This window comes from Sciurus vulgaris, assembly GCF_902686455.1.
Source record: "Sciurus vulgaris genome assembly, chromosome: 13".
Taxonomy (NCBI): Eukaryota; Metazoa; Chordata; class Mammalia; order Rodentia; family Sciuridae; genus Sciurus; species Sciurus vulgaris.
The window spans coordinates 72,408,586-72,428,843 of record NC_136474.1 but is presented as its reverse complement, the minus strand read 5'-3'; the positions used below and the strand labels follow the sequence as shown (position 1 = coordinate 72,428,843).

At 36.0% G+C, this 20,258-nt stretch overlaps 1 protein-coding gene across 7 annotated transcripts in view; it reads left to right on the top strand.

The window, feature by feature from the left end:
* SMAD2 (SMAD family member 2) overlaps window positions 1–18,381 on the top strand; it is an 85,037-nt gene extending 66,656 nt beyond the window's left edge. For 6 of the 7 annotated variants that reach the window (XM_079108970.1, XM_079108968.1, XM_079108967.1 and 3 more), the window contains 5 exons: window positions 3,661–3,714; window positions 4,800–5,012; window positions 7,088–7,225; window positions 7,410–7,554; window positions 9,785–18,381. In XM_079108970.1, coding sequence (XP_078965096.1) covers window positions 3,661–3,714; window positions 4,800–5,012; window positions 7,088–7,225; window positions 7,410–7,554; window positions 9,785–9,908 — 674 coding nt within the window. In that variant the 3' untranslated portion in view covers window positions 9,909–18,381. The remainder of the gene's footprint in view (window positions 1–3,660; window positions 3,715–4,799; window positions 5,013–7,087; window positions 7,226–7,409; window positions 7,555–9,784) is intronic. The other variant, XM_079108971.1, reaches the window with a different exon arrangement.
* Window positions 18,382–20,258: the final 1,877 nt, after the last annotated feature.

The window sequence follows — 20,258 nt, the reverse complement described above, 5'->3', positions numbered from 1 at the left end:
CATCCTCGCCAGTATTTGCTATTGGTTGTATTCTTGGTTATTACTATTCTGACTGAATGAGATGAAATCTCAGTGTATTTTTGATTTACATTTCCCTGATTGTTAGGGATGTTGAACATTTTTTCATTTATTTGTTGACCATTTCTGTTTTGTCTTTTGAGACAAGTCTGTCTGGTTCTTTTGCCCATTTATTGATTGGATTATTTGCTTCTTTTGGTGTTTTTTGAGTTCTTGATATATTCTGGATATGAATTCTCTGTCAAGAGGAGTATCTAGCAGAGATTCCCTCCTGTTTTAGTCAACTTTTTGCTGCTAGGACTAAAAGATCTGACCAGCACAGTTGTATAGGAGGAGAAGTTTATTTGGAGGCTCATGTTTTCTGAGGTCTTAGTTCATAGAAGGGTGGCTCCATTCCTCCGAGCTTGAGGTGAGCTGAAACATCATGGCAGGAGAGTGTGGTGGAGGGAAGCCGCTCATATCATGGCGATCAGGAAGCAGAGAGAGAGACTCCACTCTCCAGATATAAAATATATGCCCCATAACCACTCCCCAAATTAACCACTTCCTCCAGCCACACCCACCTGCCTCCAGCTACCACTCAGTTAATCCCATCAGGGATTAATTTACTGATTAGGTTAAGATTCTCACAGTCCAGTCATTTCTCCTCTGAAACTTCTTGCATTGTCTCACATGTGAGCTTTTGGGGGACACCTCATATCCAGATCTTAACACTTCCCATTCTGTGGGTTCTCTCTCCTTTCACACTCTTAAACTGATTCTTAGTTTTATTTCTTGAGTGTTAGCAGTCTTATGGAAGACCCCTAATGATTAGAAATGGAGGAAACTTTTAGAAACAGAGGAATCTGCAGTTACAGTTGAGCCTATATTTTCTTCTAGCAGTTACAAATTCCTAGGTCTTTGATCTACTTTGAATTGACTTTTGTGCAGGTTGAAAGTTGGGATCTAGTTTTATTCGTCTACACATGTATATCCAGTTTTTCCAGCACTTTTTTTTTTTTGCTAAAAAGGCTATCGTTTCTCCAGTGTATGTTTTTGGCATCTTTGTTGAATATCAGATAACTGTATCTGTGTGGGTTCGTCTCTGTGTCTTCTGTTCCATTGGTCTTTGTGTCTGTTTTGATGCCAATATCATGGTGTGTCTGTTACGATAGCTCTGTAGTACAATTCGAGATCAGGTATTATGTCCTCCAGTATTGCTCTTCTTTCTCAGTATTACTTTGGCTGTCCCAAGCCTTTTATTCTTCCATATGAATTTTAGTACCACTTTTCCTAGTTCTGTGAAGAATCTGACTAAACTCTTAATTAGTTCACATTAATGAACTGTATGGCCCTACTGGTCATTTCTGATAAGTATTTAATAGAAGAGTAAACAGTTAAAAGATATGAATAACTGAGCAATTTCCTCCATTTCTGATAGTTTGTTTATCTTATATCTGCTTCAGGAAACAGCACTGAACTTTAGTTCATTGTTCTAAATATATTTTGACCTTTCTCAGTTGTACCTGTTGTGACTTGCCAGCAGATTTTTCAGACTGAGGAATAATAAAGAACAGCTTATGGAAGACTCTTCTGGGTTCCAAAATACAGTCATCATCTGTTCTTCTGACGTGTCTGTTTATCTGGAGACTTCCATTTCACCTTTGTGATCTGCCCTTTTGTGTTGTGGTTGTGGTGATTTGTGATAGAGTGGGCTGCATATAAAGCCACCTGACCTCCCTTATACATTTGAAGCTTGGGAGCTGTCATGCTCTTAAGGTAATTTTCCTTAAATGTAGAGAATGAGCCAGGCAAGGTGGTGCATGCCTGTAATCCCAGTGGCTCGGGAGGCTGAGGCAGGAGGATTGCAAGTTTAAAGCCAGCTTCAGCAAAAGCAAGGCACTAAGCAACTCAGTGAGACCCTGTCTCTAAATCAAATACGAAATTGGGCCGGGGAAGTGGCTCAGTGATTGAGTGCCCCTGAGTTCAATCCCTGGTCCCGCCCCTGCCCCCCCCCCCCAAATAAATAAATGTAGGGAATGATGATCATAAACAAAATTGATCCTGTATTTATGATCATAATAGCATTATTCAGCATTTGCAATAAGTGTGTTTTAAAATTTAGTTACATAAAATTGAGTAATGTCATTTCAATGATTCTGATTATTTTTCTCTATTGTCTAGTTTGTTCATTCTTTTTCTTATTTTGTATATTTGTGCCCTTATTTTCTTGATTAGACCTAGCTTACTTAGGAAGATCTTGTTCACTTAGGAAGAATCAGATAATTACCTCAGAAAATATAATTTAACAAAACCGATTCCAAGAATCTATCTTAAGTCAGCTTCCATGGGAGAAATAGAGAAATGTCTCAGAGTAAACTCTAGAAAATTGTTAACTACAGAGTTTCATAAGGGAATTCTACCAAACTTTTTAAGAATGTGATTCTACAACACAGTTTTTAAACTGTTATAATAGAGCATAGAAAATGACAAAACTTGTAGATGGCCATAGTAACAATCACAGAACCTTACAAACATGGCACTCACATAAATCTACACCTGTGTTGCTTGAGGCTGTGGATACTAAAATCCTGAGTAGTAATCTTCAGCATCAAGGTTAGTATCATGCTTAGTAGGAAAATACTAGAAGCAGTACCTTAAAATTAAGAGTAAGACCAGAATGTCCACTGTCATCACTGTTTTTATTAAACTGTGGCACAAACACCCAAATGATTGGTAAATCAAATGTAAAAGAACTTTCTAAATGCTGCATGGTCAGAATTAAAATTGAGTCATAAAACAGATGACCAAATATTTGCAAACCTTACCTTGAAGAGACTAATATCTCTAATTTGAAGAGCCTATACAGCTCAGTAAGAAAAATGGCCAGTATCTACAGGAAAATGAGCAAAAGAAAAAAAACTAGTCATACAAAGGAGATACGGTATAAACAAGCATAAATCTCCTCGGTGTTATTAATAAGAGTTGTGTGTTTTATCAACAGTATCACCATGGTCTCTCCTCACCATTGTATTTTTACTGGGAATAATTTGGTATAGCTTCTGTGAATGATAATTTTAGCAAAATCTTATCAAAATTAAAAATGTTCAAATCCTTTGACATGCAGTTTTTCTATTAAGAGTATACTTAAAATAGGATTGAAAGTATACAAAATGTGCAAGAAATCAAGAGTAGCCTGAATATCCAGTTACTATAAGAGTGTATGTAATTTTGTAGTGCTGATGGATAGGTAAATAGACAAGTAAATAACAAGGAAACACCAACATGAACAATTTCTGAGAGTAGTCTAGAAGTGCAGAACTAGGCTATTTGTGTATGAAAAGAGGCACAGAACAAAAAATGTTTGCTTATATGACTCATAGAATATTTCTGTAAATGTATACAAATGGTCAATAGTGGAGCCTTCTGGAAGGGGAAACCAGGTGATAAGCCTATACTGTTTATATGATTTTGTACCTTTTGTACATTGAAGCTCCCAAATTAAACTAAAATAAAATAGTTAATATATTTTGAATTCTGAGGATTTAATTATCTGTGTCTTATTGGTGATAAGATACAACTGGGGTTTTAGTACTTGATCAGAATCAACAGTTCTAGGAATACTTCAACATCCGTTTTTTTAATTGACTCCTTTTGTTTTAGGCTCTCCAGCAGAACTGTCTCCTACTACTCTCTCCCCTGTTAATCATAGCTTGGGTAAGTTACTGATCCTTTCCCCCACTGTTTTTTACTTATCACTTAAGGAAAGTTTACTCTGAAAATTATTTTTCATATGTATAAGAAAAGAATACCAATGAACAAAATAGTTATGCAAGTGATTTTAAAGATGCTTTAAAAAATTGATACTGTATCTCAGTATTGACACTTCATGAAATATTCTTATTCATGGAAATGTTCTTTATGGAAAATTTTTTAACCTGTTATGGATATATTTCTGTGTATATGTTTATGATTTATATGTCTTATAGCAACACCTACTATAGGAGCATGTGTGATGGGTACACACAACATATGGGAGGATATGTATGAGTGAGTGTATGTGTGTATTTATACAAGTCATTTATTTTTGGCCCTCATTTTACCTTGCCACTTGAAGCTCTTCAGCTTCTACATGTTTGGAATTTATTCTACAAAATTGTCAGGTTTTTTTTTCTCCCCCATAATATTTCTTGTGACATGTTTTAGTCAAAATTACCAAAGTTAAGTACATGTGATCCTCATTTTCTTGTGAAAAGTAGTCTCTTGGCTGCATATTCTGTTTCCACTTGAATATTCTGTTTTATTACTTTCTGCTTCTCATATGTGCTGCATAAGTTTTCTATTGTAAGAAGGATAACTTGCCAAGAATCTTGTGTGAAAATAGTCAAATGTCAAAAAGAGTCATATTTTGTATCCTTTCATTATGACACATTTTCTTGTGGCTCTTAACTCCTTAATGTTGAACCTGCTTTATTCTGTTTAGTCTAAAAAGTTACTTCCGTTGTGCATTATTAGAAATGCACCAGGTATGGCAAATTGACTTACTGACTCTGGGTTGTTCTAGGTTTGAACAGGTACTAAGCTAAAACTACTAATAAAATAAATAATCTAATATAAGTGACCTCATAAGATGGAGGAAATTTGAAAAATGGGAAATCTGGTATGGAAACCAAAAGAGATAGCACTTCTACCTCTTGAACTGTTACTAGTGGTGCTGGCATAGAACATGTTAAAATAATGATGAAGTCTGTGTTGAAATTGTTTGTACAACATTTTCTTCCTTTTACTTTCCCCCTCCCCAGATTTGCAGCCAGTTACTTACTCAGAACCTGCATTTTGGTGTTCAATAGCGTATTACGAATTAAACCAGAGGGTTGGAGAGACATTCCATGCATCGCAGCCCTCACTCACTGTAGATGGCTTTACAGACCCATCAAATTCAGAGAGGTTCTGCTTAGGTTTACTCTCTAATGTTAACCGAAATGCTACAGTAGAAATGACAAGAAGGCATATAGGTAGGTATGTTTTATTTTCCTTGTGTGAAACATCAGTGTGAAACCATCTCCACTGGTTTAAGTTCCTGTGCTTCAGTTCTGTTGGTCTTGGTTGATTCTTCATTCTGCAAACTCTTTGCTTTGACTTCCTCTTTATTTGGCAACCTTGATACAAGGAAGTCCTTCGTTAAACATGTGTTGAAATAATTGTAACTTTCTGAGTCTCCGCCAGTCATAAAATTGCTATGTTCAGATTTTTAGGTTATGATTTTTATAAATCATGTTGTTTTTTTCCCCAGTATATATCTTCTGGGTTTTTCTTGTTGTTTTGTTTTGTTTTGTTTTTGCTCCTTCCATGACTTCATATATTAAACCAGATCTTCTATTAATCTGAAGCTAGATATCTAAGACAAGAACGTCATTTAATGTAGTTCAAAATATTATTCAGAGTGTCTTAAAATGTGATCTGGGGGTCTGGCAGTACTAGAAACCCTTTCAGTAAGTTTGTGAGGTCAGAACTATTTCATAATTGTGCTAAGATATGTTACTTGCTTTTTTCACTCTCATTCTCTCAGAAATGTACAGTAAAATATCAGAGGCTTCAAGGTGTACAGTTTTGCAAGATAATGAGATATGATATGAGAATCCATGTCTCCTATTACATCTCCTATTATTCTTATATTATTATTAAATAAATTTGCAAAACTGAAATGTTGCCACGCTTCAAATTTTTTTTTTCTTCTTTGGAAATGTAGTTCCTTTTATATTAAAAAAATTGTTTACATTAATAAGTTAAACGATTCTTTTTTGATTTTTAAATAAATACTTTTAAAAATCTCATTTTTAACATAACATGGTAAATTTCCACAAACATATTCTGCATATACAAAAACCCTTTGGGGTCCTCAGTGGTTTTTTTTTTAATAATGAGGTGAAAAAAATTGAAAGCCACTAATAATTGAGAAGCATTCTCATCATCTTAAGGTAGTTTCTTTTGATAATGGTTTGCTTTTATTTTCTTTGACTTAATCATTACATCCTTTGAGAAATAATGCTGATTACCATAGTGATTACTGTAAAATGATAGTACCAGTACCTAGGCGTTCTGTTACTTGACTTCATGTGGCAAATCTTGCTTGATGTATGAATTAGGATATTCTTGTTAAAGTACCCAGGTGTCATTGCAGGTGAGGAAGGCCTCTGAGTGCCCACCCATACTTTACTTGCATCTACCCTTTTCTTTTCTCACAACAGAATATTTGCTTCAATTTTAGATCATCTTTTTACTTTTGATTTCTAATTTATCATATGATCAGAGAATGCATGTATATCAGAGAATATAGCCTGAAAAGCCTACATTTTGGATTTCCTGTTTTCCTGAAAACATGATTGACAGCTTCACAAATATTCCAGTCTTATTAATAGAATAGTCTCTTAATGGAATAAATATGAAGTTTTGCATTTGTCTATTAAATCTGGTTTGTTGGTTATCTTAGTTTTCTTGCTGCATAACAAAAATAATCTTCCTTTCTTAAAGTCAGTTGATTTTCTGCCTTAATTCTATCTGAAAAATCCCTTCATAGTAGCTGTGTCTTTGATCAAATTCAGAAAGAATTATTAAAATAGCCAGTATAATTTTTTCTTACCTAATTCTGCTTATATATTTGGAGACTTGGTTGCCACAATAATACATAGATTCTTTTAAAAAATCTCTTTTCTTAACCTTCATGGGATCTATAGGGAAATACTATTAATAATAAAAAGATATTTGTCCAAACATGTTAATTCCTTTGAAATTAATTCAGTTATTTTTACTGATTTCAAAATGATACATAATTTGTATGAAACTGTTTTATTATCCTTGTACTTTTTTTACATAGTTTAAATATTTTTTATAAATACTTATTTTAAAAATGAAATTATTGTTAAAAAATACTTGAAAAAATATACAGTGGTATATTTCAAAGTTAGACTTCAGGAAAACAAAGTCATGGAATACCTTTTATCATTTCAAAATTCTTCCAAGAAGACTCTCCCAAAGTCACACTGAAATAGTTAAGTGTTGTAAGACTAACCCCATATGTATTTTGTTTTAGGAAGAGGAGTGCGCTTATATTACATAGGTGGGGAAGTTTTTGCTGAGTGCCTAAGTGATAGTGCAATCTTTGTGCAGAGCCCCAATTGTAATCAGAGATACGGCTGGCACCCTGCAACAGTGTGTAAAATTCCACCAGGTATGGACTCAACAATGTAAATAAACCTATCACATCCACTTGCTTAGTTTTTGAAGTTGCTAATAATTTTAGGAATCAGGAGATGCTTTTGCATGCTCATGTTCTAAATAAAACCTGTTGCCCTTTTAAAATTGTTTTCTAAGAACAATGCAGTTTTTACAATTTTACTTTTTCTCAATCCTAGGCTGCAACCTGAAGATCTTCAACAACCAGGAATTTGCTGCTCTTCTGGCTCAATCTGTTAATCAGGGTTTTGAAGCCGTCTATCAGTTAACTAGAATGTGTACCATAAGAATGAGTTTTGTGAAAGGATGGGGAGCAGAATATCGGTAAGAAATACGTATTTTTTTCCTAAATTTCTATAGTGTGATTATTTTTTATTCCATTATTTTGGATCTTCTTAAGTTCATTGAGGTGTGGAGTCAGCAGATCTTTTTATAAAACAATGAAAGAAAGAGGCTTCTAGATCCAAAACTGTGGCAAATGACTGTGCTGGCATTATAGAAGATATGATTAAAACATGTGCAGACATGCATTTTAACATAATATAGACTGTTAAATATTGTAAAAGGAGAAGTGTGGGGCTAATGGAAAGCTTCTTGGTAGAGAAGACATATGATCTAGGTTCTAAAAGATGCATAGGATTTCAGTAGATGGGGATGGGCAGGTTGGAAAACTATAATCCTGACAGCAGAATAGCACTTTGGTGTGGAGTTTAGAAAGTAGAGAGAAATAAAACTGGACAAATTAGTTGAGACCAGTTGAATAAGTAGTCCTCCTCATTAGTTACCCCCGTCAACTGATGTTCATTTCCTGGCGCATACAGGCATAGCATGGAAGTTCTCAGGCTTAGAAATTCAGAAACCTGCAATTGGAAGTTGGCTAGAGTATAGTGTGGGCCACTGATGCTACCTGCTACAGAAATCACATCCTTGGAAATAGTTTTAAACAATATTAGGCATATTCCTTTTTTAGAATGATGAATTGACAGTGTGTTTTCCCTGATGCCTAGAAGCACTGCCTTCATCCTTCCTTTCTATAGTGAAGTCAATAAAATTTAAAAATTTTTTCAGGTTCCACTTTGGAAAGCTCAAAGGCCTAGTTTGTATACTTTTCTCAGTAGCATATATACCAGAATGAGAATACCAAATCAACTTTGAGTGAATCTGACTTGAAAGTTTGGTGATGAAAGTTGATAATGGACTTTTCTCATGGTTGAAGGACTGTTATGTTGAAGAAGCAAAAGCAGATTTGTTGACTTACTCTATATAGCGAATAAAAACTAAAATCAGTGCATGAAAGCGACAAAATGTCATTCAATAATTTGTGATTCCCAGGGAATACCCCTTTTTGTTGAAGTACTAGTGTTGTTGTTTAAGCCAAAACCTGAGTAATGTTGCTAAAAGGGATGTTGTTCATTGACTCTGTCAGAGAAAGTTGAACAATAAGTTTTAATATTTTGTGTTAAGAATTTTGGTTGGATCAGAATTCTGGTTTGATGCTGGTTGAGGTGATGCATGTCTGTAATCCCAGTGGCTCAAAATGAGGCAGGAGGATTGAGAGTTCAAAGCCAGCCTCAGCAACTTAGTAAGACCCTGTCTCAAAATAAAAAATAAAAAGGGTGAAAAATATCTATATTTTTTTATATACTTTAAATTTGAACCCTGCTCCATTTAAATTCCATTTGATATTTGAGTGTCTTCTAGTCTATGATTGATTTAATGTATAGGGTTTTCATATTTCTCTGTTTGCATGGGACATCCCTTCCTAGTTCTCCTCTATCCTGGGAAGTCACCATGCTAAATTTTTTGTTTTTGTTTTTGTTCTAATTAGTTATACATGACAGTAGAATACACTTTGACACATCATAATAAATGGAGTATAACTTCTTCTGGTTGTACATGATGTAGAATCACACTGGTGTGAAATCACATGTACATAGGGTAATAATGTCTGATTCATTCTGTCATTTCCTCCTTTCCCTCCCTTCACCCCTCTACCTCATGCAAAGTACCTCTATTTTTCCCTACCTCTCCCCCCCCCCCATTGTGAATTAGCATCCACATAGCAAACATTCAGCTTTCAGTTTTTTGGGATTGGCTTATTTTGCTTAGCATGATATTCTTCAGCTCCATCCATTTACCTGCAAATATCATACTAATTTTAATTTGAGGAGAAAAGAATACTTTTTAAATCTCTCAAAAAGAAAACACTCATTGTAGTACTTTGAAAATCATCTACTTTTCAAAATAATAATTATATCCAGAATTATCCAAAAAATATCCAAAAGAGAAGTTAGATTTTAGTATATACAGAGTTCTATTTTTTTGGGGGGGGGAGGAGGTGGGTGGACAGGGTCTCATTATGTTGCCCAGGTTGGTCTTTAAGTCCTGAGTTCAAGTGATTCCCCCCACTTTAGCCTCCTGGGACTACAAGTGTGCACCTCCATACCTGGCTAATACATCATTTTAATTCCTCTGAATTCTTAATGCATGTACCTAAATATAGCCATGCTGTTCTTTTAATTTCATGATTATTTTCTTATATTCTTTCAACCAGAAGGCAGACAGTAACAAGTACTCCTTGCTGGATTGAACTTCATCTGAATGGACCTCTACAGTGGTTGGACAAAGTATTAACTCAGATGGGATCCCCTTCAGTGCGTTGCTCAAGCATGTCATAAAGTTCATCACCAGTTGAGTCCCATCAAAAGACTTAATGTTAACAACTCTTCTGTCATAGTATTTGTGTATGGTCCCGATGGACTGTTTGCTATCCAAAAATTCCAGAGAAAACAGCACTTGAGGTCTCATCATTTAAAGCACCTTGTGGAATCTGTTTCCTATATTTGAATATTAGATGGGAAAATTAGTGTCTAGAAGTGTCTTCCCATAAAGGGGGAAAAGAAGATTTAAAGACTTACTGGTATCTTGTTGGGCATAAGACTGAGTGTCCCAAAGGTTTATTAATAACAGTAGTAGTTATGTGTACAGGTAATGTATCATGACCCAGTATCGCAGTATTGTGCTGTTTATATACATTTTTAGTTTGCATAAATGAGGTGTGTGTGTGCTGCTTCTTGATCTAGGCAAGCCTTTATAAAGTTACAATACCTAATCTGTTATTCCCACTTCTCCGTTATTTTTGTGTCTTTTTTAATATATAATATATATCAAGATTTTCAAATTATCATCTAGAAGCAGATTTTCCTTGTGGAAAAACTAATTTTTCTGCCTTTTACCAAAAATAAACTCTTGGGGGAAGAAAAGTGGATTAACTTTTGAAATCCTTGATCTTAATGTGTTCAGTGGGGCTTAACAGTCATTCTTTTATGTTTGTTTATTTTCTGCTAAATCTCATTATTATGGAAACCATATTGAAAATCTTTCCAGACCTCTTTTCTTCATCCCACTTTTGTTCTGATACCAAAACAGTGCAGCGTGACATCTTTTCCAATTGCGCTGACACTGCTGGCACCAGTTAATTCTGGGTCCAGTAAAAGTTCATGCAAAGGAGGTTCCCTTGTCTTAGAACCAGATTTCAACAGATAATAATTGACTTGTGTAACCTATCAGTCTATTGACTTAACCTTCCATCTCATAAAGAATGCACAAGTGGCAGTATAATTGTTTTCAGGGATGTGCTAGAAGTACTTCAGTATATTTATCCTTTTTAAAGCCAATCTATAAATATAAATACCCTTTTTTAAAGGTATTTTAAAATATTTCAGCAGCAGGCCTTCTGCTCTTTGATTTGAGTAGCTTCATTTGACTTACCAGATTGTATTATGAGACGGACCTTTTGTAAATGTAATTGCTTCTGCAAAATATCTAGAAAAGTGATGCTGAGGTATAATCAGCAGATAAGGGCCATCTGTTTTTAAAGTATGTTGTATTCAATTTATAAATTGAATGTTATTTTACATAATTAAGAATTCAGAATTTTTAAAACTGGGGGAGAAGCCGTTTAGCAAGTTTTTTAGCTTATAATTACCTGTGGTCTGAGCTGTTCTTAACTAATCCTGGGTATGTGGTTGACCATATTTTATGCTCTGCAGTAAGAGGAGATTCCAGCAGCTCTGTTGGTAGTCCATTCTGCAGTAAGTTATTATTATGTCTAATGTTGACTCATTGCAGTGTAAACATGTCTTCTTCTTTGCATCTTAACAGAAATGGAAAATACCACTCCTAATCCTTTATTCGTAAATTTTCATATTTTTGAAGATAGATACCTTTGGTACTTGTTCTTTGAAACCATATTCACCTGTATGTACAAGTATCATTTTCGATACTTTCAGCATTTGGTTGTTTTCTATTGGATACTCCCCCATTTTCCTATATATTTGTGTATATGTATGTGTTCATGTAAAATTTGGTATAGTAATTTTTTTACTCATTCAACAAATATTTATTGTTCACCTGTTCTGTGCCAGGAACTTTCTTAGCCTTTGGGTAAAGGTGAACAAGACAGCTACAGTTTCTGCCTTTGCTGAGACAGCAGTTATTCTAACCTGTAATCATCCTGTCTGTGAAAGAGATAAACAGGGTACTGTGCTAGAGAATAACAGATGCAATGCTTCAGGTAGGACGTCAGGAAGGCCTCTAAGGAAGTGAATGCTCGAGCTAACACCTGGCCTGGAAAGACCCAGCCATGTGAAGAACCAAGGGAGATAAGCACTCCAGGTGAAGAGAGCAGCATCAAGTGCAAAGGCTCATTTTAAAGGAGACTCACTCTTAGGTGTTAATTCTTTACACAGAAACCTCTACACAAATCCAAACTTGAAGATCAGAATGGTTCTACAGTTTATAATATGTTGAAGGTGGCCTTATTTTGTGACAGACTGAGTTACGTCATTATCACTTATATCTTCTTCCTCAAATCTTTACTATAAAAATCTTGTTTGCACCAGGTCAACACCACTTAATTTACCAATGCTTTCTTTGCAGTTTTTCACCAACATAGTGACCTGCTTCTTATTTCCAGACTTCCCACTGCCCGCTAATTATTACTTCTGCCCATCTTGTGATTAGAGTAAATGTCCCAGTTATTAACCACTGTCAGACCTGCTGGAGATAATCTGTGGAGCGTCTGCCGTTTGTGGAAATTTTTACATCCTGGAGGACTTGTACTAATGTTAGGGAACAGATCTGGAGGCAGAGAGTAACTTTGAAAGTAGTAGAAGGTCCTGGCAATTGATCTTGCGTTCATGTGTTTAATGAAGTAGTGCCAACTGTGGCATTTCAGCAGTGGAGCACATCTGTGTATTTCAGGTGGGATTTTTTTCTGTACAGTGTGGAACTGGGACTGAACTCTGAAGACACCTGTTGCGTTGAGCATTTACACTGTTGAGCAGTCGACTTCAGCGCAGTGATTTCTTTTGTGTGAATGTTTAATGATCACATTTGATTTTTAAATGAGATACTGATTTTGCATTATATTTTGTCTACTGTGGCCTAATTTTTGTTCCATTGTTTTTTCCTTATAAGGGATGGGTTTTATTCCAAATGATAGCATCTCCTCTCTTTTGAATTGTCTTTATGTAATCAACAATATTATTTAGAATTTGTTCTCCATGGTACTGGTGGTATCTGCACTGTAACACCTGAGAACTGGATGGCCATGCTGCTAACCCAGTTCTAAAATGAGTCAGGATTTTCCCAGCAGCTCCACAAAGGCACTCTGGGGCTGATTTAGGGCGTAGAGGCTGATGCTGTTCCCACTGACTTTGGTTCTACCAGTGGCAGCTCATCTTATATTGGAGTTCTGCCTGAGATTTCTTTTGAAAAGAGTTTGATTGCTTTTTTAAAAATAAAATTTTGAAAAGTCTTTATACCCAAATTAGAAAATAAATCTGGATTTGGGCCGATCTTTTGGAATACCACTAAATTGTGTTCTTTCATCCTGTTTAAAGGAGCTTTCCTGGTAAGGTCTGAACCATGCCAGCTATACTGACTTTACGTTATGGTATACATTCAGTGAACAATTATTGATACCTGTTGCTTACCTAGCCACTGTGACAGATGTTGAATAATAAAAATATGACTAGAATATGGTCCTGGCCCTCAAGCTGGGCTTAGTGTGTGGGGCGTAGTTGCTCTCAGGACCTGTCACTTTGCCAGAAGAAAATCTGCCTGATTTTTCTTAAAAGTATTCCATTTATGTACTCTTACTCTCTATTCTAAGTATATATTTGCAAATTATTTAATATCTAGTTATATTTTTTACCTTAAACCATATGCAATTAATTTGATCCATCTTTGAACATCTTCAGCTTTTCTCCTTTGTTAAAATTATTTAAATTTCACTTTATTTATACTTTTGTTGTGAATTTCAGTAAGACTAAGACTTTGAAAGTGAAAAACAATCAGTATTTTGCTAGTTGAAATCAAAAAAAGAAAGTATATACCCAGTTGATTTTTCTACCTCTTCCAAAAGCTGCCCATATAGACCTTTAAAATCTTATCATTTAAAAAAATGACTAAATAGTTTGAGCATTTATTCTGTATTAGGCACCGTCTTGGTCTGATGAATATAAAGTAACACAAGACAATCTTCATGTACTTAAAATTTGTCTTTTATATATAGTCTTTGATTTAAAAGCTGAACATTCCTATTTGTCCCCTTCTGAGCCATCTCCCCAAGGATCTCCCGCCTGCACCCCCCAGTGCTGGGGATCCAACCCAGGGCTTTTTTGCACAGTAGGTAAGCACTCTACCACTGAGCCCTAGTCCCCAAAGTATCTCTAGATAACTCAGAAATCCGTGGACATGAGCAACCAGGGACCTTTCCTCTTAACTCTGATCTTAGGCATTGATGTTTAAATATATCAGATTATTGCTCATTTTCTTCGTCGTCTTTACTTTACTAAATCCTTGATGTTCCTCAACTGAATTTTATTTTTCCTCCCCTCTGACAACATGTATCCAAGTGGTACTTGCTGATTGCCCTTTCCCCTGTCAGTTGTATTTTATCTACAGAATCAGAATCCTCTTTCCTTTGAATTTACTATTATCCAAAAAAGAAGGGCACTTTCATATGCCGTGTTTTCATTTCTTTACCAAGAATGTTATAGTGTTGAAACTGGTACCTTGCTTTAATCTTACAAATGACTCTGAAATTCTGTCCAGTTAAATTCCTCTTGTGACTGGCAAATAGCAAATTGTCAGATTCTATTTTAAGATTATGAACTTTTCTGCCACTTGCAGCCAGTAAATTCCCCATAACACCAGCCTCCTTCTGTCCCAGAGCACTGGATTGTTGTATTTAGTACAATCAGGATGACAATGGCGTGAAGTCTCTGGAGAGTGAGAATCCTGCTATTGAGCTCCTTCTCTACCTTCCTTTCAAGTTTTCATGAATATTGTTTTTTGGGCTCCCTTTTGTGTGCTACAATTGAGGGACAAATTATATCTTCCAGTACAATTCCTCACAACCAGGAAATGTGAGCTATACTAGCCTCATGACTGCCTTTATAATAAGAACTCGTCTCAAGTGTTCATGTGATTTCTTGAGTAGGAACTGTTCTATCTTGGATGTTATAGTTACCTTTACATATAGCAGAACTGCCTCACACTTTTTAGTAGGAGGTAAAGTATATAATATGTGTGTACAAATTTAGATACACATATACTCATAGAAAAACTAACAGTTGGGGTCATTTTAGCAATGGTAAGTGATTCCATTATTTAAATCTCAGATCCCAGGAAAAAGTTCTTAACTTGCTTATAGACATTTTCCTTTCATGGATAGACCATCAGTGTAATTTTCATTAGTAAAATTAGAGGCAGAAGGCAGGCAATACTGAGGATTGAACCCCAGGGCTCTTTACTACTGAGCTATGTCCCCAACCCTTTTTTGTATTGACACAGGGTCTTGCTAACTTGCTGAAGCTAGCCTTGAACTTGAAGTTCTACTGCCTCACTCTCCTGAGGTGCTGGTATTGCAGGCCTGCACCACCATACCTGCCAAAGTCCTAATTTGGCAACTCATTTAGCATGCCATTTTTAGGCAGCTTAACAACAATCATAAGTAGAATTCATTAACATCAGGTAAAGCTTTGCCATATACCCCTTCACTAAGTTATTATACGTCCGGTAGTCTCTGGAATGTACTGACCTAGTGTTGTGTTTGTTAAGTTGCTCCCCACTTAGTTCCCTTGTCTCCTTAAGATTGCTGCTTAAAATACCTGGAAAGTACCACTACAAGGTAAAGGTCTCCTGTATCTAGTGATGGCTGAGGTGGTTCTGGCCTGTTTTCTTCATTGTATTCAATAGAAATGGATTTTCCAAAGCTCCTTGGGACCATCCCTGACCCACGGGGGACCTGGCCAGGGCACATTAACCCATGTTAACATCAGTGTCAGTTGACTTGCTGCCATGAAGTCCAGAATGGAACCAAGATTTTACTATTGAGATATAAAGATTCCTTGGAAGAGTAATGCCACTGATGATGGAGGTGACAAGTGTTCATTAACTCCACACACAGGACTTTGAGTTTTTTTTAATAAAATTTCAAGAAAAATGACGTTCTGCCTTTCAGAAAAATAAGAATTCTTTTCTAAACTTTCCAGTTTGCTCTTTTGGGATGGGAAATAGGGATTGCTTTCTATTTGTAATTAAAGATAAGTTATTAGACAATGATCCATAATATATTGATTTTTAAGGACAAAAGTAAAGTTTTAGAATTATAAAAATACTTAAATATTATATATTTTCCATTTCACAATCAACTATTCTCCCTTTTTCCCTGTGGCTTTTAAATTTTTGGCTATTTTACAATGTTAGTCACTAGGTAACTTGCCATATTTCTAGTTCTATATTAAGTTCTGCCCTTCACAGTGTTGTAAGCAAAAAGTTGGTTCTTAGCATTTGTCTGTAGGAATAGAAGGCTTACTAAAGTCTTTGTTCTTCCAGTGAAAATTTCTTTTTCCTAGGGAAAGAGATGTTTGTCTTTCTTATTCACATTCTTGGATTCTTCAAGCTGAAAAGAAATTTGGTGAGAAAGAATAGGGTACTTTTCTTGTAAATTTATGTCATTGCCTTAAGAATGTAGTAATTATGTTGGTCTATGTAACTCATACGCTCACAGACTATTTTAAATCAGGAGAAATAATTATATGTAGCAAGTAAGTAACACGCATGCATTTTTAATTAAATATTTCTTGGCAAAGTGCAGAATCCTGATTGGGCATTTCTTAGGCCAATATTACCTCAGGCTCCATGTTTGCGTTTTTGACCCTGACTTTAAGGCATAAATACTTGTGTGTCTTGACTAGTGATAGTGATGCTGTGACACTAAACATTTTATGTAAGGGGGTAAAACAAGAAAAACATTAGAGATGAAGTTGAAAGCACTTCTGCAGTCTTTGAACTGCAGTCACAGCATTGTCGGCAAAATAAAAATGTTCATATCTGAGAATATTTTTTGCAATTTTCCCCCAGGGCCAGACTTTCTGGTAGAGCACAGTTAAAAGTAACATAATTCTGAGCTTTTGGAAATATCTCCAGTTGGCAGTCTTCTTTTCAATCTATAAAGCAAGAATGTGGGCAATAGCTGGCATTGAATGTTTTCACCTAAAAAAAGAATATGAAAAGACATACAGAACTGGATTATACACTTAGCTCTGAAAAATCTAGAAAACATACAGTAAAATACTATATAACTGGACAAAGCCAGAAGAACCTTTGGAACATTTGTCTGGAAACAAGTTTCATGGGTGAATTTTGATAAACTCACTAAATTTGGTTACTCACAAATGTTCTTATATTTCACACCTTAAGTAAGGTAGTTCTGGACTTCTAACCTTTTCAGCAAGTTTTGAGGAACTAGCCATTAGCAAGTGAGCTAAAAACATTTTGTGGGTTGATGTACTTAAAAGTAGCCTTATACTCTGAGACATTCTTAATTTTTTCCTAATGATGCTGAGGGAGGAACAAGTGGTGTCCTTAGGGTGAACAGCTGCCCTCACATGCCTGGACTGGGGGGTTTCCTGGATGCAGGACTCAGGACTCTCAGTACTAGACCTAGGGGAGACCCAGGAGGAGGTGACTATCTCAGGTATTCCGGTGATATACCCTTACTCCCTGACCTGGTCATGGTTGCTACTATATTCAGCTGCCCATGGCTGTCAACATTTCTGATACTAAGATATATATCCTTCAGTCATTTATTACTGTGGATAGAACTTAAGATTCAAAAACAATAATAGCTAAAAGCACTAACATGGTGAGACTTTAACAGTGACCCAGAAATGGTAATTGGTTATTAAGTGAAATATAGAACGGACAACTAGATAGCTAAGTTCTTCAGAATGTGTGTGTGTGTTCAGTACAAATCATGTGTCTTTGGGTGGGGGGATTAAATTTTAATGTGAGATTTTAATTTTTCACAGTAAACAAAAACTTGAGCATGGTTGTGGATTTCTCTCAGAGGGAAAATATGGCCTTTGATGCTCTGACCTCTCTTACATCTTGTGGTCTCCTGCTCAAGAAACCAGAATGTGGTATTTTATTCTTGGTGACTGTTGTATTGAAATTATTAAACACCATCAGCAAATAACAGGTGAAGGAATTGGGTGTCCTGATTGTAGACTGAACCATCTGCTCTCCAGTCGACAGTCCTCCTACTTACTCCTAAGGTGCTTCCCAGCTAAACACCAAGTACGTCTGCTGAGATTTTCCGAGGTGGCATCAAGGTGGTGCAGTATGAAGGATGCGGACTCCTCTTGCTCCTCTCTGCTAGTCCTCTGGCTGCATCCTCTGTGCACTGTGATGGAGACTTAAATGTGTTCTTTGTAAGTTTTCCTCCTATGGTGGTTAGAAGAATGATGTGGGGTTTTTTTTGTTTTGTTTTGTTTTTGTTTTTTAAACAATGAGCTGAGGCTTTATTACATCTGGTTTTCAAGTTAAATTGTGAAATACTGATTTCCTTCCCCTGCCCACACCAAATATTTTAGTCTATTTAAAGTATTAAAAAAACAGTTCTGCTTAAGAAAACATTGCTTAAATGTCCTGTGATTTCTGGTCAATTTTTGTATATTTGTGCGCTTTCACTTTTTTACCTTGTTTATTCTTTACCTGTGTTAACAGTGCTGTTGCCATTGAAAGGTGGACAGTTATCCTAGCATTAAAAAGAAAGCCATTTGAGTTTGTTGACCATGTAATGGCACTGATTTTTTAATGTTTTAATTGATTTTGGCTTAAAATGATCTTTTTACAAGGGTATTACATTTTGGTAAATGTGAATACAAAGTTGTATGTACTTGATATATGTATGCTCTTAAGAATGGATCTTTTTATTTTTTAAATTCGGTGTTAACACAAAAAGACTGTCCCATCCCCCTCTCAGATGGGCACTGTTTATATAAGCAAACACACCGCACACACCACACAATTCTAGTTAGGCATTTTAGTTCATTTCATAACTTTCTTGTGCCAAATGGTTGTTCTCATAAAGATCTACATTATACACAAATTAGAAAGTGAAATTCAAGCTTACTCCCAAAATACACTCATTGAAAAAACAAACCCTGTTTTTTAAAGTCCCCATTGGAAAACAGTGGACATAATCTCATAACTAGTTATAATTGAAAAACTCAGGAAACTTTTTAGATCAGCTAGAATCTCTTCGTACCTTAGGAGAACTTGGTTTGTAGGTGGATCAGTGGTTTTGTGGTTAGCAGGCTGCTTTCTTCAAGTCATTTTAGACAGACTTGCTTTAGGGTGCATTAAAAAGGGGGACCTCAGAAGCTGAAGCACACACTCCTGTTTGGCATGGGGCAGCCCAGAGACTGGCATAATTTCATCAGTTTTTTTATTTGGAGAAAACCTAAGCAGGCTTACTTCCAAAATTGCTGCAATAGGTAACTAGAAACAGTCCAAAAGGCACTTTTCAACACTGAGCTCCAACATCCCTTCAGTTGACAGACACCTAGAGATTCTTATTTATTGTCCCCTCACCTGGGAGCAGGTTTGCTGACGATGCTGTGTGGATGCTGACTATCTGCACTGGGAGACTAATGCCCTAGATCCAACATGCTCATCAAGCAGCTGAAGAGTAGGGAACAACTAAGGTTTATCTTCAGCAGTTTCCCTAGGTAGATCCTTTTTTCCCTATTTGCTTTTAGATAGATGGAAAGTCCTTGGTGCAGGAAGGAGGCATATTGGTAGCAAACTGATGTAATCCAGTATTGTTTTAAACACCAGTCATGTCCAGGAACTAGGGTAAAGACTTTGTTCTTCCGCTGCTCAAAAGCATATTTCACTATGTACTTGTTCATCTTTTTGACCTACTTGTCCTTTTGATCAAAATATACAATGAGACCAATCTGAAAACTATATAAGTTCACAATTTAATAAATGGAATAAAAATGTCGTACACATAATGAAAACTGCAATGAATAGGTATGGAAATACTTGTAGAATCAGTTGAACTGGTAGTTTTGTAAAGTTTCATGCTTCTTTGAACAGACTTGTAATAGTTACATTCTTAAAATCAACCACATTAGTAGAAGGTGGGAACATTGAGTCAGAGGAACAAGTTCAAGGATAATTCAGCAGTGGACCAAGCATGCTTCTTAGGGAGTTACCCAAAAGTAGACTCTTACTGAGTTCCAGGCTAAGCTGCATGACCTTACTGGTTATAGCATAAATGGAATTTGAGAAAGTAATTTGCCAGTTTTTACAGTGTGCCTTTGGTGCTTAATACTGGCCACCTCTGCCTTTCTTAATGCTATGTGGTAATAAGATTCAGAGTTTTAAAGGTAGTTCAGGGAAGAGATGTGATCAGAGGAAGGAAAAGTTGTTTCTGAACGATGTGGTCCAGGAAGAACATGGGCAGAGTAAGTGCAGTGTACAAGGATAAGGATGCATTTAATTTGGAGAGATGAAGAGGACTTTCTGAAGCTCTCAAAATGAGGTTTTGGAGCAACTCTTGCTGAATGTGCATGAAAACCAGACATTACTGATCTATCGCCATATATGGTGAACAGAAAACGGATGGCCACAAGCCAAGCAGATGCTGCTGTTAAGCCCAC